This window comes from Pan troglodytes, chromosome 19 (genome assembly GCF_028858775.2).
Source record: "Pan troglodytes isolate AG18354 chromosome 19, NHGRI_mPanTro3-v2.0_pri, whole genome shotgun sequence".
NCBI classification, from domain to species: domain Eukaryota; kingdom Metazoa; phylum Chordata; class Mammalia; order Primates; family Hominidae; genus Pan; species Pan troglodytes.
Genome location: NC_072417.2, coordinates 77,103,045 through 77,126,100, shown reverse-complemented (window position 1 = coordinate 77,126,100; position 23,056 = coordinate 77,103,045). Strand labels below are relative to the sequence as shown.

Below are 23,056 nucleotides of genomic sequence, written 5' to 3'. Positions count from 1 at the left end.
TTTTAAAGGGTTAAAAATTAAACATTTGGCAGGACATGGTGGCTTACGCCTGTAATCGCAGCACTCTGGGAGGCCGTGGCAGGTGGGTCATTTGAGGTCAGGAGTTTGAGACCAGCCTGGCCAACATGATGAAACCCTGTCTCTACTAAAAATACAAAAATTAGCCAGGCTTGGTGGTGGGCACTTGTAATCCCAGCTACTCAGGAGTCTAAGGCAGGAGAATTGCTTGAACCCAGGAGGTGGAGGTTGCACTGAGCTGAGATGGTGCCATTGCACTGGGCGACAGAGTGAGACTCTGTCTCGAAAAAAAAGAAAAAGGAAAAATTGAACGTTACCCAATATCTAATAATAGGGGGATGGTTGAGTGAATTAAGGCAATTCACTCAAAAGAATATTGTGCCATTATTAGAAACCATGGAACTGTGAAAATAAGCTACCTCCTCTTTTCCTCAGATGGAAATGGAGAAAAAAGGGCCCTTTCTAAGAATTCAAGTGGAAATTTCAAAGCTATTTTTGGCACAGTTGAGGAAGCATTGTTCAGAGAGTGACCCCAGCAAATCAGCCCTTTCCTTGGGTGCAGTTCCTAAAGATACACAAATTGGAAGGAGCTGCAATATCAAAGTTGAAGGAAAGGAACTAAGTATTGCTCTGCAGAATTATGTTATTGACTGGATATGCGGGAGAGAGGGAATCTTGAAAATTCAACAGTGAAGAAACCTCAATTTTCTGCCTAGAGGCTCTAGCTGCACTGTTTCTGCAAATTATGGTTATCCTGGTGAGATACTCGGGTGTGCTTTTGTCCAACAGACACCTGCAGGTACTCTGAGGACTTACAAGTGAGCTTGCATAGGTGGGATGCCCCGTGATGGGGACCTGGCTTTGAGGTCCCACTCCATTGGAACTGCACTGTGGGGTGGAGTACCAGAGCCTCCCCTCCCGGCCCCCTGGAGTCAGGGTGCCACCACCCATGGGGGAGCATCCTGATGCAGCTCCCAGGAAATCACCCCAACCAAACCATTCATGGAGGAAGCTGACTGAGCAGGCTGGGGTTGGGGTGGAGTGGGGTGTGACCAGGCCAATTCCTGTGTGTCAGGTTCTGAGATGTGGTTCTGTTTTGCAGAATTATTTTGTTTGTGGGTAACTGAAACTCAATTTAAACTAGGTTAAGAGAAAAGGGTGGGCTTTTTTGGCTCATGTGACAGGACAGTAATGAAGTTGGTCTATAGTTTAACTGGTTCAGAGACTCAGTGTCTTCAGGTCCCTCTCTCCTCCTTCCTTCCCTCCCTCCCTCCTTCCTTTCCTCCTTCCCTCCCTCCCTCCTTCCCTTCCCTCCCTCCCTCCTTCCTTCCCTCCTTCCCTCCCTCCCTCCTCCCCTTCCCTCCCTCCCACCTTCCCTTCCCTCCCTCCTTCCCTTCCCTCCCTCCCACCTTCCCTCCCCTCCCTCCCTCCTTCCCTTCCCTCCCTCCCTCCTTCCTTCTTTCCTTTCTTCCCTCCCTCCCTCCTTCCTTCCCTCCTCCGTCCTTCCTTCCCTCCTCCCTTCTTTCCTTCCTTCCTTCCCTTACCCTCCCTCCCTCCCCCTTCCCTCCCTCCTTCCTTCCCTCCTTCCCTCCCCTCCCTCCTTCCCTCCCTCCTTCCCACCTTCCTCCCTCATTCCCTCCCTCTTTCCTTCTTTCCTTCCTTTCCTCCCTCCTTCCTTCCCTCCTTCCTTCTTTCCTTCCTTCCCCACCTTCCTTCCCCTTCCTTCCTTCCTCCCTCCTGACTCTGCCCCTGCCAGCCTGGATGCCAGCTTCCTTCCTTCCTTCCTTCCTTCCTTCCTCCTTCCTTCCCCTCCTACATCTCTGCTTCTCTGTTTGATGTTCCTGTTTCCTCCTCCTACAGACAAGCTTCCTCCACAGGTGGGAGACACACCATGGCTCCTTCAGACACATTTAGAAACTCCCAAGACCAAAGAGATTGTCTTTCCTCTAATCTCAGTACACATAACTCCCAGGGAAGGACTAGGATTGGTTCAGCTTGAGTCTTGTCCCCAGGTTTTGGATGAACCACTATGGCCCAAAGGATTGGCCAGAGGTGGGTAACATGCCCCTCCGTGTGTTAGGGGAGGGGGTCATCCTTTAAGCAGCAACTCCACAGAATCACATACTTGGATGGAGTAGGAGAGGAAGCCACTTCCCAAAGGAAGGAGTCAAGAGAGGGAAGCATTCGTTCCCCTTAGGTTGTGGAGAAAAAGCCATATTTAACATACAGCTTTTTTTGTCCAATCATTCCCATCCCTAGTCCAAAGGCACTTTGTGCAAATTAGAAAAATTAGCCCCTTCCCCTAGGTGTTTTGCTGCCATCTTTCAGAACATTATCATCTTAAGTTATACTAATCTACACTGACTTCAAATGTGCTTGGTGCCCAGAATTGTGTAGTATGCAACCCATGCAACTGAATGTAGCAGCCCTGCCCGCTCGTATGTGGTAATCCCCTTCAATTAGTCCAATTGCTCTTTAAAAAAGGTCTTGCCCTGTAGCGCTTTGGGCAGTGGAGAGGCAGAAACCAAGGAGTAGAGCCATAAATGGGAATGACAGCAGCTCCTACCCCCTCTTCTCCCATGCCCACAGACAGGGAGCAGCGGCCCAGTGATTATCGGGGTGGTGACCAGCAGTCCCAGATGGTGACCAGCAGCAAAGTGAACTGAAGCCACAGCAGGGCTCAGGGTAATGAGAGGGCCCCCGAGGAGCAGCTTCGGGAAGACAGCATGAGAAGGAAATGGGAAAAAACATTTTCTTTTCCTCCGAACGCTAGAAGAAGCAGACCCTTGCAAAGAAGAGGTGGGGCTGGGCAGGCACTTGGATTACATCAGTGATGAAACTCCAGTGGGTGGGAGTGGATATGTGTGTGGCTGTAGTTGTCGGTATCTGGGCTTGTGCTGTGGTGTGTGTACACACATGGGCACTTGGTAAGAGTCTTGTGTCTGTGCAATATGGTGTTTGTGTTGCTGGGGGCACAAGTGTGCCTCTGGGCGCATATAGAAGCCGTGTGTGTGTGCACAAGCCCGCTCTGCGGGTGCGAGTGTGTTTGGGCGTGTCTCTTCAGTGAGCAGAACCAGAGGAAGAACCATGTGCATGTGCCCCTCCACTTACCATGGGCTCTGTCCCAATAAACCCATCGTGAAGTTGAAAAAATCCTAAATGGTCCAGGCACTGTGGCTCACACCTGTAATCCCAGCATTTTGGGAGGCCGAGGTGGGCGGATCACCTGAGGTCAGAAGTTTGAGACCAGCCTGGCCAACATGGTGAAACTCCATCTCTACCAAAAATACAAAATTAGCTGGGTGTGGTGGTGGGCACCTGTAATCCCAGCTACTTGGGAGGCTGAGGCACGAGAATCACTTGAACCTGGGAGGCAGAGGTTGCAGTGAGCCAAGATCGCACCAAGGCACTCCAGCCTGGGCAAAAAGAGTGAAACTCCATAAAAAAAAGAAGAAAGAAAGAAAAAGAAAGGAAGGAAGGAAGGAGAAAGAAAGAAAGAAAGAAAGAAAGAAAGAAAGAAAGAAAGAAAGAAAGAAAGAAAGAAAGAAAGAAAGAAGGATCCTAAATGGAACCATCACAAGTCAGGATTCTCTGCATAGAGAACACCAGCGTCACACCTAGGTTTAGAAAACAGCTCTGGGGGTGTGAGGCAACTCCGTGGGGACCACAGTCCACAGACAGAGGAGGGCTGGGCAGAGATGGGCATCGGGCCTGGCAGGAACTTCTTGAACCACGGGCAGGCCTGGCCCCCAGGAGGGGCTCGGCAAGGACTGAGGCTGTGTCCACAGGGTCTGGGCGGAGCTGCTGTGGGGACGGGGGGTGGGCAGCCCCTCCCCAGGCCTCCCTATGCTTCTGTCGAAGGCTGCTCTGACCTGGGCTCAGCTCACTCGGGGCCCAGGGCAGCTGCCGGAGCTCTGGGCTGCCAGGAAGGATGGTGGCACGGGACTGCCAAGGCTGACGGATTTGGGAGAACAACGGTTGGGCGACAGAACTCCCCAGGGGTTTCTCCAGCTGGCAGCCAGGGGGCACTTCATAGCGGCTCCACCAGGGGTCACCAGAGCCCCGGAGTGGAGGGAGAAGGTGAGGTCCATCAACCTGGCCCCCCAGCACAGCCCTCCCTCAGCCCGGGACGGATGTCCAGCCAGGGGGGTGGGCGTGGGGGTGGAGAAGGGACCTGGATATGTCTGTGTGGTCCAGCTAAACAGCTGGGGGCGGGGGTGTGCATGCACTTGTGTGCGTCTGGTGTGCAATGTGAGGGTACGGCTGTGGGTGTACAGATGGGCATACGCTTGGCGCACATCTAGTGACCATGCTAGTGGTACTTCTCCACGTGAATGGGAGCATGTCACATGCATGAAATCCATAAACACAGGGGCATGGCTGTGTGTGCGCGTGTGTGTGTGTGTGTGGAGTGGGTGTGGGTGTGTGTGGCTGTAGGAGTGGGTGTGGCTGTGGCTGTAGTTGTGGGTGTGAGTGTGTGTGCTTGTGCTGTGGTGTGTGTACACACAGGCAGGCACTCGGTAAGAGTCTTGTGTCTGTGCAATATGGCATTTGTGTTGCTCAGGGCACAATGTGACTGTGGGCACAACTAGAAGCCATGTGTATGTGCACAAGCCTGCTGCGCGGGTGCGAGTGTGTTTGTGCGTGTGAGCTGGCGGCATGTGTGTGAACGGGTGTAACAGCAGAGGAAGCATCTGCGTGAACGTATGAAGGGTGATTTGCACATGACTGAGCCTGTGGGAGCACAGCTTTTGTGTGGGTGCGTCCGTGAGTGTGCACTCGAGTGACTGTGAGAGTGAGCCAGCGACTGTGTGAGTGTAAGCCAGCGCGTACCTCAGGAGTGCTTCTGGGAATAAGTGTGGAGATTCGAGTATGAGATGAGCCTGTGTAAACTGTCGAGGTTGGGAGAAGAACCACCTATGTGGGCTAATACATGTGTCCCAGTGAGTGAGTGTTTGTGTGCCCTTGTGAATGGGTGCGTGTGCCCGGGAGTCTGTCACTCCTGGAGCAGTGAGGCCGGAGCCCAAGCGGTCGCAGGCTGAGCCTAGAGCACACCCGGCGAGGGAATTGTGGCTGAGGCTCCCACCTGAAGATTGGCCCAGTCCTCAGGTTTCACTCATGACCCTGTGACATCAGCGGCAGCAGCTGTCCTCGCCGGCCCGGCCCCCCAGCCAAGTCCCCCAGAGTTCCAGCCCCAGCCTGAGGTGGGCACGGCGCTCTGGGCTTGTCAGCAACCGCTCTGCTCCCGTCCAATAGTGAGTACTGCACCCCCACACCCACCCCAGGCCGGGTACCCCGAGGGGCAGGCCACCCCGAGGGGCAGGCCTCTCTGGCCCCAACCCCAGCCTGGCTCCAAGGAAGTCACCACTTTGTTCTGGGTACTGCTGACCGCCTGCCCACTCTGCGGCCCGACCCTGCTCTGTTCCGCAGCCTCTGCCGAATCTTCTGGTGCCTGGACCCTCTCTCCAGCCCCAGACTTGCCTCTCTCTGTCCCGTCATCAGTTCCCTCTGCCCCTGCCTGGCGAGCTGTCCTTGCCCTCAGCAAGGTTCCTTGTTCTGGTCACAAACAGCCCAAGGGCTAAGGCTCGGCTCCGGAGGGGCATGGGTGACCCAAGGGACACAGAACGGGGCTGCAGTTTCTTCAGGAGAGGAGAGCAAGGAGCCGAAACAGTGACTTTGCTTGGCCTGTTTGCATGGCTCAGAGGCAGGGCCGTGGGGGGAGGAGTGCGGCAGGAGGCCGGGGTGGGGGGTGCTGGCGGCTCCTTTGCTCTGCTGAGAACAGGAATCTGCGAGATGCCAGCAGAGGACACATCCCAGGCTCTGCCCACGTCCCTGCCCCTCCCCCAGCCCACCCGGCACGGCTGGGCTCTTTTCCTAGAGAAGTCAAGAGCGCTGAGCCCTGCCGGGAAGGCGAGGGGGACATGGGGACGGGAGCCAGAAAGCCCAGCTTGAGGGGAAAAATATGTGACCACAGCAAAAAGGGTACTCTGGGGGACCAGAAAGGGTTGCGGGGGGGCGTCTTAGGAGGAGACACAGGGCCGGAGAGTGGGGTCCGGGGGTCGGGGCTGGCACAGAACACAGCCCCCTCCCTTCCTCCCTGTTGGGGTGGGCCGTGGCTGGTGGAGAAGGCAGAGTGGCCTGAGTGGAGTTGGGGGGATGTAGTTTGGAGGCAGGGAGGGCTGGTTCTACCAGGACCCTCCGGATTCTTCTGGGCCATCCCCAAGTCCCCTGCCTGTGGCCAGTGGCCTCACTCTGTGTGGCAGTGGTATGGACAGCTATGGTCACTGTGCTAGCATTTGGAGCCACATCACCTGTGCGGGACCACGTAAATAGACCCAAGGGCCTTGGAACCTGTGTCAGGCAGGGCGACCGAGCAAAGATGAGCTGGGTAAGGGCCTGCCCAGCCCCCTGGCCACATGTGCCCTGCCCCCGGGCTCCTCAGCAGCCCTCCCCCTCTCCATCCCTGGCATCTCTCAAGGAATTGTGCTGGGATTTTAGGGGGCTTGGGGAAGGCAATGGAGGGTCCTTCCTAGGTGGCTCCCATCCCAGCCTGGCCCTGCTCATCATTTCTGGTTGGAAACCTGCATGGGGTGCGAGCTCAGCCTCAGGGGTCTTCTCCTCAGCTCCAGGCTGGCCTGAGTGTTGGTCGAGACCTGCTCTGCTGACTTACGTCGCCAGGGTCTCTGCCATGACCCCAGGCCAGGCCCAGGGAAGCCCCGAGTTTGATGCTGAAGGCATGGAACTCCTTGTCAAGTGTTGGGGTGGTTCTGAAAAGGTGTCTGCCTTTTGGGGGCAACTCTGGCCATCAGAAAGGAGGACAGATCTGATGGTGGTGCGGGTGGGGACAGTGCATCTTCAGGGCAGGGGCGGGGTTCTGAGAAGGCTCCTGGAGGAGGCATAACCAGAGAGGCAGGAAGGATTGGAACCTTCAGGGAGGGGTGGAAAGGCTCTCTTCAAACGGAAAATCTGGCCCTGAGGCCTCAGAGAGCAGCTTGGGAGAAGGGAGGGGACGCTGGAGGAGGGTGTCAAGGACCAGGGAACAGGTTATAGAAACAGTCAGGCCCTTGACTCCTGTCACTTCCCCGGGGCGCACAGCTCACGAGTGGACAGAGCTCTGTCCACAGAAGCCAAGGCCCCCGCTCCCTGGGGAGGAAGCTGACTGGTGCAAGGCAGGGTCAGGGCAGAGGGCAGTGGGTCTCATGGGCAGCCCTACGGCTGGGGCAGATGTGGGGCTCCCAGCAGTTCTGGTGACTTCGGCAGGGGTCCCCAGCCCTGCTGTGGCAGGGACAGGCCAGGTCCCCTGTGGCTCCATTGGAAGGTGCTCGTTGGGGCTGGGGGATCCCAGGTTCCCTGCAGCACCCTCACCCCAGCCTTTCATGCATTCTGGCCCCCATTCTGCCTCATCAGCAACAGCTATTTTTATTCCCTGCAGTTTTCAGTCAACAGCCCTTGTTGGGGGGATGGGGCTGCTGGAGGAGAGAGGGGGGATCAAGGAACCCAGGGACAGTAGAGGTGGTGGGGAAGCCACAGTGCCCGGGCAGGGCCCTCTGCCAAGAGCCCTCGCGTAAAAAGAAAGAGTGAAACTCCAATAGTTGCTGGCCCCCATCCTGTTTTTGAACTGGATTGTGAAACCAGGCACCCCCACCTACCCCATAGGTGCTTGAAGGTCATGGTCCACCTCCTGATTAAGAGCCCAAGTTTCTTTCAAACCCTGAGGGCCAGGCTTCCAATCCCAGTTTACTATGTAAATACCATCTGGTGAGTTACTTAACTCCCTTGTCCCTCAGTGTCCTCATCTGTCAAAATCGGGGTGATAACAGGATCAGGGTGAGAATTTAATGTGCTCGTGGACATGTGAGGTGACTGGAACAGTGCTTGGCATGTAACCAGCTCTACATACGTGTTCAACAGTATTATTGTGGCTATTGCCAGTCTGTGACCCTGACATAAAATGTCTCATCCCAGGGAAAAGAAGAGAGAAAGAGTTACAAGAAGGATGGCTTTGTTCAGTTCTGGGCACCCTTCGGAGCTGGGGGTCAGGGATGGGCTTTTTTTCCCTATCTGGTCTCCCTTGGGTGAGGGACCTTTTTTTTTTTTTTCAGATAGAGTCTCACTCTGTCACCCAGGCTGGAGTGCAGTGGTGCAACCTCGGCTCGCTGCAACCTCCACCTCGCAGGCTCAAGTGACTGTCCTGTCTCAGCCTCCCAAGTAGCTGGGATTACAGATGACCGCCACCACACCCGGCTAATTTTTTTTTTTTTTTTTTTTTTTTGTATTTTTAGTAGAGATGAGGTTTCACCATGTTGACCAGGCTGGTCTCTAACTCCTGACCTTCAGTGATCCACCTGCCTCAGCCTCCCAAAGTGCTGGGATTACAGGCTTGAGCCACCATGTCCAGCTGGGTGAGGGTCCTTCTATAAAGTGGACTGCAGAGCCCCTTCCATGAGGGCCTGTGGTTTGCAGATGTGGCCATGATGGCCATGACGCCAGAGCGGCAGAGCAGGGTCCTTCCAGCCCACCTTTCATTAAGCTCTGCTGTCAACATTTAGCTTTTTTTGAGGTTGGCAAGTTCGTGATCAGTCTAGCTTTGGAGAAGGCTCTCCAAAGAGTAGCTGGGGAGGAAACACCCCTGGAGTACTTTCTGCAGTGGAGGACTTTCCCAGAGCGAGCGGCAGGGCGCAGCTCCTGAAGGGGGCGTGCTCGTGGTCGTGGGAGCAGGGGAGCTGGGTGTCAGCCTTTCCTTCCTCCAGGTTTCAGGCTGTTACTGAAAAGCCTCTTCTCTAGTGCTGGTGACTGTGCCCCCAGCTCCCCTGTCTCAAGTTGGGAGGACTCGAAGGCCACCCTCCCTGGATGGCTGGGGACAGATGGAGGGAATGGGGAGCCAGGTTGCCTGGAGTTCTCCAGGCCCAGGATCAGGTGTGAGCAGGCCTCTTGGTGGCCTCTCCGTGGACCCACTGCTTTGAGGAGCAAGCAGGGGAAGGGAGGTGGCTCTATGTTCAGGGGCGATGTGTCTAAGGGCAGGGGAGGTGGGCTTAGATGTGTGTGTAGAGGATGTACACACACCAGTTTGGGGGGCCATCATGCTCAGGGGCTCCTTAAAAAGATCTGATGCCAGGCATGGTGGTACACACCTGTAGTCCCAGCTACTTGAGAGGCTGAGGCAGGAGGATCAACTGACCTCAGGAGTTTGAGCCCATCCTGGGCAATATAGTGAGACCCTATCTCTAGAAAAGATTGTAAAAGAAAGATCCAAGCCAACAGAGGGCAGGAAGCCCTGGGCCTGAGTGGAACAAATTAGCCTCCCCACCCTTTTGAGCAGCTGGGAAATGACTCATAGAGGCAATGAGTGTGTGTGTGTGTGTGTGTGTGTGAGTGAGTGTGTGTGTGCGTGTGTGTGTGTGTACACTGGCGAGGGCATGTGCATGCATCTAAGTAGGCCATATGGGAGTCAGGGGATATATGAGGGTGAATTGGTGCCAATTGACCTGTGGTTCTCTTCCCCCCACTGACCCCTCCCACACACAGCTCCCAGCACAAAACCCCAGGAGGCCTGAGCACGACCCTGCCAGGGCCTACCAGATGCCGACCCCAGCCCACACCTCTCAGGGGCTTGGCCCAAGGATCTGGTCTGCCCTTCGAAGGGGATAGATGGTTGAGAGTCAGGCCAGTCCAGGGAGCAAACTGAGTGGGACCTCAACCTGGGCGGGCCCCGTGCTGAGGGAGGGCAGCTATGCCCAGCCGAGTTCCCCAAGGGGCTGGAGGGAGGCCGAGTCTGTAGTAGCAGGCGCAGGGGCTTGGCATGAGAGAGAGCTGCGTTCAAGTCCTGGCTCCACCGCTGGTTAGCTAGGATGATGAAAGCGAAGTCCCTGGGACAGTGCCTGGCACGTGATAAGCTCCAAATGAACATGTCCATGATAACTTTTCATCTAGAAATATTTCTTAAGCCTCCACCTCATGGGCCTGTGCACGTCAGCACTACAGGTGACTGCACGGAGATTTGGGGGCCAGAAACCAGCCCCTCCCACGCTATGGAAAATCTTTCCCAAGCTGACTGAAGCTCAGAATTCCACATCTTACAACAAATTCTTTTAACTTAAGGCTCAGACTTGGGAGGAGAAACCCACTCTGGAACCTTGTGTCTGGGGAGGAAAGGCTTCTGGGGCCGACAGATGAGCTGGGAGAAGTTAGTGGGAAGTGGGCACGGTGCCTGAAACCCAACCAGCATGTTTGTGGGCTTTTATTTCATCAGACCTGAGCCTGCTAGAAGCACTCTGGGTAGAGGAAAAGGGTCAGGTTTGGGAGAGGAGGAAGAAAGTTGGGGAAAAACTAACCAGTTGGCAGGGTGCGGTGGCTCATGCCTGTATTCCCAGCACTTTGAGAGGCCGAGGCAGGTGGATCACTTGAGTCCAGGAGTTCAAGACCAGCCTGGCCAACAAAAATTAGCCACGCATGGTTGTGGGCACCTGTAATCCCAGCTACTTGGGAGGCTGAGACAGAGAGAATCGCTTGAACCCAGGAGGCAGAGGTTGCAATGAGCCGAGATCGTTCGTGCCACTGCACTCCAGCCTGGGTGACAAAGTAAGACTTTGTCTCGAAAAAAACAAACAAACAAACAAAAAAAACTAACCAGTGTTCTTGGAGAGCCTTTGGAAATTGTCAGGGAATGGGGCTGATCGTGAAAGGAGGGCCTGCCCATGCATCCTGAATAGGAAACCAACCATACAGTAGGTGCAAAATAAACATGGCCACCACTGTTACTCTTATCCCTTGGGTAGAACAAGTTATTAGGCCAGTTGAATCAGGAGCTTAAAACAGGGAGGCTTGTTCTGACCCAGTGAGCCCCCATGGAAAATGCAATCAGCTTTAGCCCACCCCTCACGTAGGAGCCCACACCCACATCACCCCAATTGGTTTCCGGAACTCTCTGGGCCTCTGGGTGTCTGGAGGTTTCCATCCGAGGCTCCTGGCTCCAGGCCTCCCTCCAAAGTCTCTCAGAGCAGATTTCCTCTGCAGAGTGTCAGGCCAGGAGGGGAGGGCCACCTGGGGTGACTTCCTCTAGGCCCCTGCCTGCCAAGGCACAGGCCACTCTTCCTCCTCTCCAGGCCCCAAGCGCTGGCAGAGAAACAATACAGCTACCCCCTTCCCGTCCCCACCCCCAGCCTGCCCCAGCTGAGAAAATGTTGTGACTTGAGACTTACAACCCGGGGGACATAGGGATGGATTTTTCACTCCTGGAGCTGGGCCATAGCAGGAACATAGGAATTTGGGAAGTGGGCCACCCGGATGCCCGGTGCTGTCTTTGGCCAGGAAAAAGAAGTCTGGTCTGTTTCAGACTCCCAGGAAGTTCCAATTCTGAGCCCCCACTGCAGGTGAAGCTTGGGGGTGGGGGTGGGGTCTCCACTGGCCACAGATGGCACGGGATCATTTTGCTCCCAATCCATAGAGAAAACAGCTAGATCCTTGTGGGTGGCTAGCAGCTTTGCTAGAGATGAAGAGCATGCTTGGTTGGCAAGAGGGGAGGTGGCTGGTGCCTGAGCAAGGCCAGCAAGCAACCCGCCACCTTTGCATCTGGAAGGATGTGCCCTGGAGTTAACAGGGAAGGCAGTGAGGGGCAGATTACATTCATTCTCAATCTTCCAAAAGAGTACTTGTATTAGTTTTCATGCTGTTGATAAAGACATACCCAGACTGGGCAATTTACAAAAGAAAGAGGTTTATTGGACTTACAGTTCCACATGGCTGGGGAGGCCTCACAGTCATGGCGGAAGGCAAGGAAGAGCAAGTCACATCTTACGTGGATGGCAGCAGGTGAAAGGAGAGAGAGAGACCTTGTGCAGGGAAACTTTCCATTTTTAAAACCATCAGATTTTCATGAGACTTATTCAGTATCATGAGAACAGCACAGAAAAGATCCACCCCCATGATTCAATTATCTCCCACTGGGTCCCTCCTAACATGTGGGAATAATGGGAGCTACAAGATGAGATTTGGGTGGGTACACAGAGTCAAACCATATTAGTACCTTACAATGGCTTTTTTTTATTATTATTATACTTTAAGTTCTAGGGTACATGTGCACAACATGCAGGTTTGTTACATATGTATACATGTACCATGTTGGTGTGCTGCACCCATTAACTCGTTATTTACATTAGGTATACCTCCTAATGCTATCCCTCCCACCCTCCCTCCACCCCACGACAGGCCCCTACAGTGGCTTTTATATTCCAGGCTGGCAGAGGCATGGCTGAGACCACTTGGGGGATTTCAGGCTGATGCACTTCAGCTGGGTGGATTTCTGGATGTTTGAAGAACTCTTGCCAAAAGTGTAGTTGTCCCATGAGGGAAGGTTCTAGAAGGATATAATGGGGATAGGGAGGGAGATCTGTCCTGAGATTTGCCTGGCCAATAATTTGGGACAGGATCAGAGACACTTAGCTGTGAGGGATGGCCTTGAACTGAAGGAAAATCAAGATCCAGCTGACCTTCAGAGGACTGGAGGTGAAGAGGTGCAATGAGCAAAAGGAACTTAAGTAAAGGAAGATGTAAAATCTTGCACCTGGATTTATATTAACCTTGTATCCTGCAACCCTGCTGTTATCATGATTAGTACTAGAAATTTTCGTGTTGATTCTGATTTTATACTTAGACAATCACATCATTTGTGAACAAAGATAGTTTTATTTCTCCCTTCCCAGTCAGAATACCTTTTATTTCCTTTTCTTGTCCTATTGCATTAGCTAGGACTTCCTGTCCGATGCTGGAAAGCTGTGGTGAGAGGGGACAGCCTTGCCTTGTTCATGATCTTAGTGGGAAAGCTTTGAGTTTCTCACCATTAAGAGCAATGTTAGGCCAGGCGTGGTGGCTCATGCCTGTAATCCCAGCACTTTGGGAGGCCGAGGTGGGTGGATCACCTGAGGTCAGGAGTTCGAGACCAGCCTGACCAACATGGTGAAACCCAGTCTCTACTAAAAAAAAATACAAAATTAGCCAGGCATGATGGTGCATGCCTGTAATCCCAGATACTTAGGAGGCTGAGGCAGGAGAATTTCTTGAACCCAGGAGGCAGAGGTTGCAGCCGAGATTGCTCCATTGCATTCCAGCCTGGGCAACAAGAATGAAATTCTGTCTCAAAAAAAAAAAAAGAAAAGAAAAGAAAAACAAAGCAATGTTAGCTGTAGGTTTCCTGGTAAACACTCTGTTAACTTCAGGAAGTTTCCCTCTACTCCTAGTTTGCTGAGACTTCATCATGAATGGGAGTTGCATTTTGTCAAATGCTTTTGCTGTATCTATTGATATAATTATGTGATCTTTCTTCTTTAGCCTGTTGATGTGATGGATTACATTAATTGATTTTTTTTTTTTTTTTTTTTTGGGACAAGGTCTCACTCTGTCACTCAGGCTGGAGTGCAGTGGTGTGATCACGGCTCACTGCAGCCTTGACCTCCTGGGCTCAGGTGATCCTCCCACCTCAGCTTCCTGGTTAGCTGTGACTATAGGTGGGCGCCACGATGTACAAAAAGTACACCCAGCTAACTTTTTGTACTTTTTGTAGAGTTGAGGTTTCACCATGTTGTCCAGGTTGTTATTGAACTGTGCTCAAGCAATCTGCCCGCCTCAGCTTTCCAAAGTGCTGGGATTACAGGGATAAACCAATGTGTCCAGTCTGATTTTCAAATGTCGGACCTGCCTCGCATACCTGAGATAAATTCCACTTGGTCATGGTGTATAATTCTTTTCATACATTGTTGGATTCAAGATGCTAATATTTTGTGAGGTGCACATGGGTTTAAAAGAAAAAAATCAGTTGCACAGTGCATAAGAAGGGGAAGACCTAATTAGATCACAACTCATGAGGAAAAGACCTAGGAGTGACTGCAAACCCCACCTTTGTTTGGGCTGCGGAAGAAGTGATGCCATCCCGGAATGAATGAACATAAAGGGTGTTCAGGCCAGGGAGAAAAGGCCTCTGTGATCAGACTATATCTGGAATTGGGTGTTCCGATCTGGCTGCACCACAGAGAAAGACAATGCAGGGCTGGACCCACTCCAGAGAAGAGCTGCCTCGCCCTCCAGCGTCTGCAGCCTCGGCTCCCTGCCCGCAGACAGCTGGCCCCAGCCTGGCTCTCTAATTCCCAACCCCTCCTCCCCCCACCATCCCTGTCTGCTCAGCACTTCCAGGCCCCCAGGACAGCCTGAATTTGCCCACCACTTCCGCCCAAAGGTCCATTTCAATGGAGGTTCCATGGGACTTTTCGCTTGTGAAACGGACTCCAGCCCTGGCTCCTGAGGAGCTGGGTTTGAGTCTTGGCTCAGCCTCTCATTTATCACTCTCTAAAATTATCTTATTTGCTTCCCTATTTACTGCCTGCCCCCTCCCTCTGGAATGCAAGCTCAGTGAGGACAGGGACTTTGCCACTGCTGCAGTCTGCCCTGGCACCCAGACCACAGCCCAGCACACTGTAGCAGGTGCTCAGAAAATGTTTGTTGAATGAATAAATATGTGAGCTCTGGGTGGGTCCTGGTCCTCTCTGGGCCTTAGTTTCTCCATCTGCAAAATGTTGCTCTCAAGTCCTTGTGACTCCAACATTCTTTTTTTTTTTTTTTTTTTTTTGAGACAGAGTCTCACTCTGTCATCCAGCCTGGCATGCAGTGACACAATCATATCTCACTGCAGCTCAAGTGATCATCCCACCCCACCTCCCGAGTAGCTGAGACTACAGGCGCGTGCTACCATCCCTGGCTAATTTGTTTCATTTTTTAGTAGGGACGGGGTCTTGCTATGTTGCCCAAGCTGGTCTTGAACTCCTGAATTCAAGCAGTCCTCCTCCCTCGCTTTCCCAAAGTACTGGGATTACGGACGTGAACCACCGTGCCCGGCAGACTCCAACATTCTTAAATTCACTGGGAGGAGGTTGCTTGGAGCTCCCCGAGACCCTCAGCTGCCACATCTCAGGGGATAACCCAGGGGTGGAGGCGAGTGGAAGGAGAGCGGGAGCCGTCATCTTGGCCCCCATTACTCCTGCCTGTGGCCTAGGGACCCACATGGAGATGGCCAGCCCATCACCTGCCTTATCTCTGGGAGCTTTGTTGGTGCTTTGTCCCTGCCAGGAAGTCACGGTTCGTACATCCCAGACGTCCTTCCATTCCTCCACTGCTGCCTGTTGAAACAACACAGCTCATGCTCTCTATTCTAGACACACGGAAATTGTGGGCCAGCGGACCACACATGCTGCCAGTGATGGCACCACCCCAGCCCACCTGCCCTGTGAGGGGCTCTCCGAGGCTGCAGGTTGAAGTCCAGACCCTCAGGCCTTCAGCAAGCCCTGGCCCAGCTGCCATCTTCCCTGCCCCCAAGCCCCTAAACAGCTTCTGTGCTACACATGAGTGAGTTCCCTGCGTCCTGCCTCTGTCTTTGCTCTGGCTCTTCTTGTCCCCTGGGATGTCCTTCCCCTCCATTTCCCTGTGTTCTTAACTCACTCATCCTTTGAGGCCCAACTGAAAAGCCACATCTTTCCTTCCCCTACTTGGAAGTAACCCTCATCCACTCAAACTCCCAAAACACAGTCAACTCCCCTCTTGAGGGCAGGCCTCACCTTCTCCTTGTGTCTCGGCCGCCGTGTGCCACGTCCACCTCCCCCAGGACTGTCAGCTGTGGCAGCTTTCTGTCCTACTCATGCCCAGCTCAGCTTCCAGCCCACAAACAGAATGAATAAATGGGTGGATGAATGAATGAATCAACAAAACATATCAGAATCCATTGTGTCCCTGGAAAGGTCTGTATCCAAGGCCCCATTCGCTCATTCATTCAACAGACACTTATTAAGTGCCTACTGTGTGCACAGTGTTGGGACTGGCCAGGGCAACCAAGACAGATACAGTCGCTGCTCTCTTGGCATTTCAGCCTAGTGAGGGTGAAAGAAAAATACACAAGGCAAATAAGCGAGTGATTACAAATTATGATATATGATGTCAAGGAAAATACAGGGGCCTGTGACGGGGAGTAAAGGAGAAGGAAGGCCCCTTGGAAGAGGGGTCATTTGAGCTTAGCACAGAGGGATGAGAAGGAAAAACCACGTGAAAGGGGAGAGGAAAGAGGGACCTGGGGGGAACAGGAGCTGGGTGGAGGCCAAGAGCAGGAGCCAGCGCAGTGGTCAAGGAGCTGGAAGGAGGCCAGTGGGACTGGAGTAGAGAGACAAGGGAGCAGATCAGGAGACAAAGGTGAAAGGTTCGATCACCAGGCCAGAGAGGCCACTATGGTAAGGTTAGGTTTACTCTACATGCAACAAGAAATTACTGGAGAATTTTATTTTATTATATTTTATTTTGTTTTTGGTTTTTTTTTTTTTTTTGAGACAGAGTCTCACTCTGTCACCCAGGCTGGAATGCCGTGGTGTGATCTTGGCTCACTGCAACCTTCACCTCCCAGATTCAAGTGATTCTCCTGCCTTAGCCTCCTGAGTAGCTGGGATTACAGGTGCCGCCACCACGCCCGGCTAATTTTTGTATTTTTAGTAGACACGGGGTTTCACTATGTTGGTCAGGTAGGTCTTGAACTCCTGACCTCAGGTGATCCACCTGCCTCAGCCTCCCAAAGTGCTGGGATTACAGGCATGAGCCACCACGCCCAGCCTGGAGAATTTTAAAAGGAGAAACAGCATGACTAGTTTTTGTTTTTAAAAGATCAATAGCTATTTTAGGGGACTGATTCGGAGGGTGTGTGTGCAAAAGCAGATAGCAGGAAACAGGCTATTGTAAGAGACTATTGTGGTATGGACCCAGGGAGATGGAAAAATGTCAAATATAGGAGTATGTTGGAGATGATATTAATAGAACTTTGGACAGGCTGGGTGTGGAAGGTGAAGAAAAAGGAGAATTCAGGGAGACACCTTAATTTTTTATTTGAGCAGCCAATAGCAGTGATGCCATTTCCTGGGTTGAAGGGTGGAACAGTGGAAAATGCAAACGTCTGATTGCAGTAGGGAGGGTGTGAGCCATCCCGGTGGAGCCGTCTGGGGGCAGTTGAATATACCAGCCTGGACTTCAAGGGAAACGTTTATCACATTCCCATGACATTACTATTATTTTATTCATGAACTTATTATTTTATAATTAATTTATTATTTTATTGTATTTATTGATTTTTAGAGACACGGTCTTGCTCTATCGCCGAGGCTGTAGTGCAGTAGTGCAATCACAGCTCACTGCAGACTCCACTTCCGTGGGTTCAAGTGATCCTCCTGCCTCAGCCTCCCGAATAGCTGGGACTATAGGCACACACCACCGCACCCAGCTAATTATTTTGTTTTTTGTGGAGACAGGGTCTCACTATGTTGCCCAGACTGGTCTCCAATTCCTAGGCTCAAATGATCCTCCCACTTTGGGCTTCCAAAGCACTGGGATTACAGGCGTGAGCCACCGTGCCTGGCCCCATGACATTATTTATTGTCATAGGAATGATGCCACCCTGAACCAGCTCGAACCCTGAAAAACATTAGAGATTGGGGACAGAAATCAGGACAAGCAGAGGAAAGTGATACGGAGCAGCCAGGGATGCGGAAGGGAAACAGCAAGCAGCTTCCATGGAGGCTGTGAGAATCAGGTGCTTCCAGAAAGGGGCTGTGGCCAACTGGGCTGCATGCTTCTGAGAGGCTCTGGGAGCTGAGGACAGAAGCGTGTTCACTGGACTTGGCAGCAGGAAGGGTGTTAGTGACTTGACAAAAGTAGTTTCAGTTGAGGGGGAAAGGGAAGCCAGGTTGGAATGGATTGGAGAGAGAATGAAAGGTAAGGAAGTCAACACAGCTGGTGTAGACACTTTCCAAGAAGTTTTACTGTGAAGAGGTAAGAAAAATAGGGCAATAGATGCAGGGAGGTGTGGGGCCAGGAGAATAGTTTTGTCACCACTGCCATTGTTTTTAAAGTGGGGGACACTAGAGTCTGTTCACAGATGGGGAGAGGTGGATGGGCAGTAGAGAGAGGGCACCTGGAGAGGTCTTTGAGAAGCAAGAGGGGCTGGGGTCCTGAGCCCCAGGAAAGCCTGACCCGTGCTTCTTATTATTATTCTAACAGGATAGAGGAAGACGGGGTGGGATGGGGAGATGGTTCTGTGGATTTGACAGTGTGTGTGTGGTGGTTCTTCCTTCCTCAGGGAAGACCATCAGCTGGGAGGCTCATGGGGAGGAGCGCGGAGGTCTGAGGAAAGAGGAGAAGGCATGAAATAGTTGTTTTCAAAAAGTGGAAAAGTGAGCCTACCAGAAAAATCCACACTACAGGGCTGGCAGGATTGAGGACAAACCCAGAGTATGTGACCATGAATTTAAGGTGAGCTCAGCCTAGTCATACCATTTCCCCAGCCACATTTCTCCAGCTCAGGGCTGACTTTGGAAAAGCAGAGCTGGGGACATGCAGTTAGGGGTTCCCCAGGACTGTGTGATAGAAGGAGAGAGATCCCTCCTTCTGGGATCTCTCCCTGGGAGCTGTGGAGGAGGGACCAGAATGATGATCTTCTAAGTAAGCCTAGATGAGGAGGGACATGAAGTCAGAAGCAGGTGGAAAGGGAGAAAGTGCAGGGTCAAAGAACTGAAAGTGCCCAAAGATTATAGCAACCAGGCCCCTGAGCCAGGAGCTGAGAAGGTGGCAGGTGCAAAGGAAGAGTTTGAAGTGGTGATTTCAGAGGAGATATGGTTTCTGGTTATGATTTAGGTTCAGGGTATGCTTAAAGGAGAAAAGAACTAAGGTGGAGTGTCCCTGTAATTCACTCACTTATTCATTTGATAAACTTTTATTGAGCTGGTGACACAAACAAGGGGAGAGTTCCACCCAGCCAGGGTACCCAGGGAGGGCTTCCTGGAGGAGGTGGTTCTTGTGTGGGTTGAGTCTAGAAAGATGAATGGAAGCTCTCCAGGGAGACAAAGAAGATGGGTGCTCTGGGAGGAGAGCAAACCACAAGCAAAGACATGGGGGTTAGGGCAGGGGGGTGGAAAACAGCTTGGCCCATTTGTGAAAATGGAGGTAGCATGGCCAGAGGATGCGGGAAGGGTAGGCAATGAGGCAGGGATCTGATCATGGAGGGCCTTGGGAGCCCTGGGTAGGGCTTAGGACGTACTCCTAAGCAGTGGGAAGCCATTGAAGATTTAAGCAGGGGGTGAAATTTGTGACTTTACAAATATTTATGGCTGTCTAGGGGACAGCCTGGTGGGAGGTGTTTTTTTGGTTGGTTTTTGAGACAGGGTCTCACTCTGTCACCCAGGCTGGAGGACAGTGGCACTATCATGGCTCACTGCAGCCTCGAACTCCTGAGCTTAAGGGATCCTCCTGCCTCTGTAGCTGGGACTACAGGAGCATGTCACCACTCGGGGAGGTTATTTGAACAGAACAGGTGAGGGGTGGAGGGTGGAGAGGGCAGTGACACTGGAGAGGGAGCATCAGTAGGGTGTGGAACTGGCCAGATCTACCACCAAGATGCTTCGGGCAGCCACCAACCAAAGCCAGCTTCAGCAAGTGGAACCAATGAGGACATTCTTCCCCTCACATTACAAAACAGCCAGACCTCGGGGGTAATGGAGGAGTAGGAGAAGAGGAAATTAGGAGGAAGTGAACATTTTGAAGGGAGAGGTGTGCGCTGTGCAAAGAAAACAGGCTGCAGAGCAGGCCCCAGAGAAGAAGCATCTTCCAGGGGCAGGGAAGGGGCAGGTCCCAGAGCAGAGCTGGGGAGAGTGGCCGGACGCACAGGTGATGTCCTGCTCCCAAGAAGAAAGGTGGTGTGCAGTGTGGGAAGCTCAGGAGGGCCAGCGGGGAAGAAAACACTGGATCTGTCCCCTGGGGAGCTCTGGTGACTCAGGTGAGAGTCATTTCCTCGAGTGCTGGGGTTGGGAGCCAGACTATGTGTCTGTGGGCTTTTGTGGCCCTACTTGGGCTCCTGTAATGAAAAGAGTGAGCAGTATCAGGACAGGAGGATCACCACAGCAGGGACTGCAGACTGGGTGGGTGCACAGCAGCCCTGGGGTCTCTTCAAGGCCATCTGGCTGGTTGGCGCCTTCTGTGTAGTGACAAGCAGCATGTGGGGGTGTACGTGGAGTGGTTGATGGGGAGGAAGGTGGCAAGGTATATGACAGAGCTGTGAGATGCAACTGGGAAGGTCTGCATGTGGGGTGGCTCCAGGCCAGGTGTGCGTGCATGTGCCTGTGTGTGCAAGTGTGTGCACGTGCACGCCCACGCTCATGACGGGGGCCAATGAGCAGCTGAGGGCAGGGTTGGCAGGAATAAGCAGAGTCATCCCCGTGGAAACACGACTCCCTGGGTGCTGTAGGGAGCAGCTGGGGAGCCAGGCACAAGGGCGTGGCCAGCTCTGCCCAGTGGCTCTGGCCTCTCCCTGGCCACCCTCCCCACCTGTTGAGCAAGCCTGAGAAGCGCCCGTGCTGACCAGGGCGGGGGCGCTGCTGCAGGGGTCAAGGCCCACTGGGAGAGGGCCACCCTCAGGTGTGGCTTTGGGGGTCTCTAGGGGTCTGTCCAGGTCTCTGTGGTGCAGGGGTGGCTGCAGGTCTGTCCATGTGGGTCTGGCAGTGGCTGCCTGCGGCTGGTCTGCAGGGGTCTCACTGCAACTGCCTGCTGATGTGGTCATTCCCCCAGGGCCATTTGCAATAAGTGATCCCCCTTCCCTTCCACAGGGAATAGGCTCTGGAGGGCTGGGCAGAAGGGGAGAGGGGCCAGATGGGGCCCAGACCACACAATGCTCACAGGCATCAAAGGCTCCTTGTGGATGCCCCTTCCCCCAATCCAGCTTGTGCTGGGACCACCAGCCAAAAGCAGTCCCCAGGAGCTCTAGCCCTGCCCCCACCATTGGAGTTGTCCATCTCCTTGTCCCTGTGACCTTCCCTGTACGTCTTCTCTTCCACGTTAGCACCTGCAGCTCTCCAGATGCAATGTTCCTCTCCCAGTTCACCCTGCCTGCCCAGTGGGCTAGGGCCCCCAGGGCTGTGGGAGGGAACTGCTAGGAGACCCCTGCCGGGCCCAGGGCCCTTTCTTCTTCCCTCTCCCAGCCCAACACCAAGAACCCCAAAGGCAGGAAAGAGGAATCCACACCCACCCCCATCTTTCTTTTCCCTTCCCTCCAGGCCAGGGATGGCAAACACAGGCAGAGGCACCACGGTCTTCCTCCTTGCGCCCCTGGCAGACATCACTAATCAATCACAGCAACCTTTTTGCACAGAGCCTGGCTGCCACCTTCATGGTCTCCACCTACATCTCCAGGTGGCCAATATCAGGATCCACGTCGGCCCTCAGGGTGAAGTCCCTGTGCCAGTCCCACTTTGATCTAACCCCCCAACCAGGCCCCTCATCCTGGCCTATCCAGAGGTCGCCCGAGCACAGCCAGCTGTGGTTCTCTCTCTGTCCCATTAGGCTGAAGCCACACAGTTTCCGGAGCTTGGGCCCAGGAGGCAGTCGAAGGCACTGGGGTGTTGGCCCCAAGTCCCAAGGCCACAAAGAATCTGGTTGGTTTGCCGTCGGTCCTGGGGGCAGCCCCTGCCACTGCTGGGGAAAGTGTGGTGGGGGGCCAGGGGTGATGCTCTGTGCCCAGCACCTGTGCAGCAGCAGCACCTTGCAGGCACATCTCCCAGTCCTGATAGAGTCTGCACGCCCACCTCCCCGGCTCGGCCACTGGGCAAGCAGGAGGTGAGGAGTGGACGGCCCGCCCAGGGAGGGGCGGCCGCCCAGCACCCCGGGGCTGCGCACTGCAGCTCCCCAGGCCACCCGCCACCCTTCTGGTCTCTGAGCCCAGGATGCGAGGATGGCCAGACCATCTCTGTGCACCCTGGTGCCTCTGGGCCCTGAGTGCTTGCGCCCCTTCACCCGGGAGTCACTGGCAGCCATAGAACAGCGGGCGGTGGAGGAGGAGGCCCGGCTGCAGCGGAACAAGCAGATGGAGATTGAGGAGCCCGAACGGAAGCCACGAAGTGACTTGGAGGCTGGCAAGAACCTACCCATGATCTACGGAGACCCCCCGCCGGAGGTCATCGGCATCCCCCTGGAGGACCTGGATCCCTACTACAGCAATAAGAAGGTCTGGGCCTGGGAAGGCTTCCTCTGTCTGTCTGCCATCCATCCATCTGTCTGCCTGTCTGTCTGTCCCTGGGTCTCACAGCCTCTCTCCCACCTTAGACCTTCATCGTACTCAACAAGGGCAAGGCCATCTTCCGCTTCTCCGCCACACCTGCTCTCTACCTGCTGAGCCCCTTCAGCGTAGTCAGGCGCGGGGCCATCAAGGTGCTCATCCATGCATATCCTGCCCAAGATGGGAGAGGCGGGAGGGGTTAGGGATGGGCGAGATGGGGTGCTCTGGCCCAGGAGACCCTCTATCACCTCCCATCCTAGCTGCTTCCTCACTTTCCTTGACCCTGCCCCACGCTGTTCAGCATGTTCATCATGATCACCATCTTGACCAACTGCGTATTCATGACCATGAGTGACCCGCCTCCCTGGTCCAAGAATGTGGAGTAAGTCTCCCTGCTCCCTGAGCTCCCCAGCCCTGGGACACAGCCCATCTCAGGTGTCTGCACCTCTGTGTGGCTCTGCTCTTGTCTTTCAGGGAGACACACTGTCATTGTGACCCTCATCCACAACTTGAGTCCCTGGGGTGGCCACGCTATCACTCACTAGTGTCCTTAGCCACCTGAGTGGCATATTTCATTTCTGTATCCCTCCCTTCTAGGGGTCTGTCGTTGCCACACTGACCCCTACCCAGGTGACATGCCTGCCCCGGCCGGCCCTCTCCCCCCCAGGTACACCTTCACAGGGATCTACACCTTTGAGTCCCTCATCAAGATACTGGCCCGTGGCTTCTGTGTCGACGACTTCACATTCCTCCGGGACCCCTGGAACTGGCTGGACTTCAGTGTCATCATGATGGCGTGAGCAGGGGCCCCAGGACATCCTGAGGCTGGGGTTGGTGAGGGGAGGGGGCCAGGCCTTAAAGAGGGAAGCTGCCTGGGCTGAGGGCTGCAGGGGACATCGGTCAGTTGTGCAGATAGGGAGCTGCACA

General features: G+C 53.8%; 1 protein-coding gene across 4 annotated transcripts in view; it reads left to right on the top strand.

Moving 5' to 3' along the window:
- The first annotated feature begins 4,236 nt into the window (after nt 1-4,236).
- The window catches only part of SCN4A (sodium voltage-gated channel alpha subunit 4), a 51,669-nt gene continuing 32,849 nt past the window's right edge, over nt 4,237-23,056 (top strand). For 2 of the 4 annotated variants that reach the window (XM_063799904.1, XM_024350551.3), the window contains exons 1-5: nt 4,237-5,273; nt 21,418-22,078; nt 22,177-22,295; nt 22,422-22,511; nt 22,797-22,925. In XM_063799904.1, the coding sequence (XP_063655974.1) occupies nt 21,806-22,078; nt 22,177-22,295; nt 22,422-22,511; nt 22,797-22,925 (611 nt within the window). In that variant the 5' untranslated portion in view covers nt 4,237-5,273; nt 21,418-21,805. Of the gene's footprint in view, nt 5,274-21,131; nt 21,302-21,417; nt 22,079-22,176; nt 22,296-22,421; nt 22,512-22,796; nt 22,926-23,056 lie in introns of all 4 variants that reach the window. The other 2 variants (XM_024350552.3, XM_016932741.4) reach the window with 2 other exon arrangements.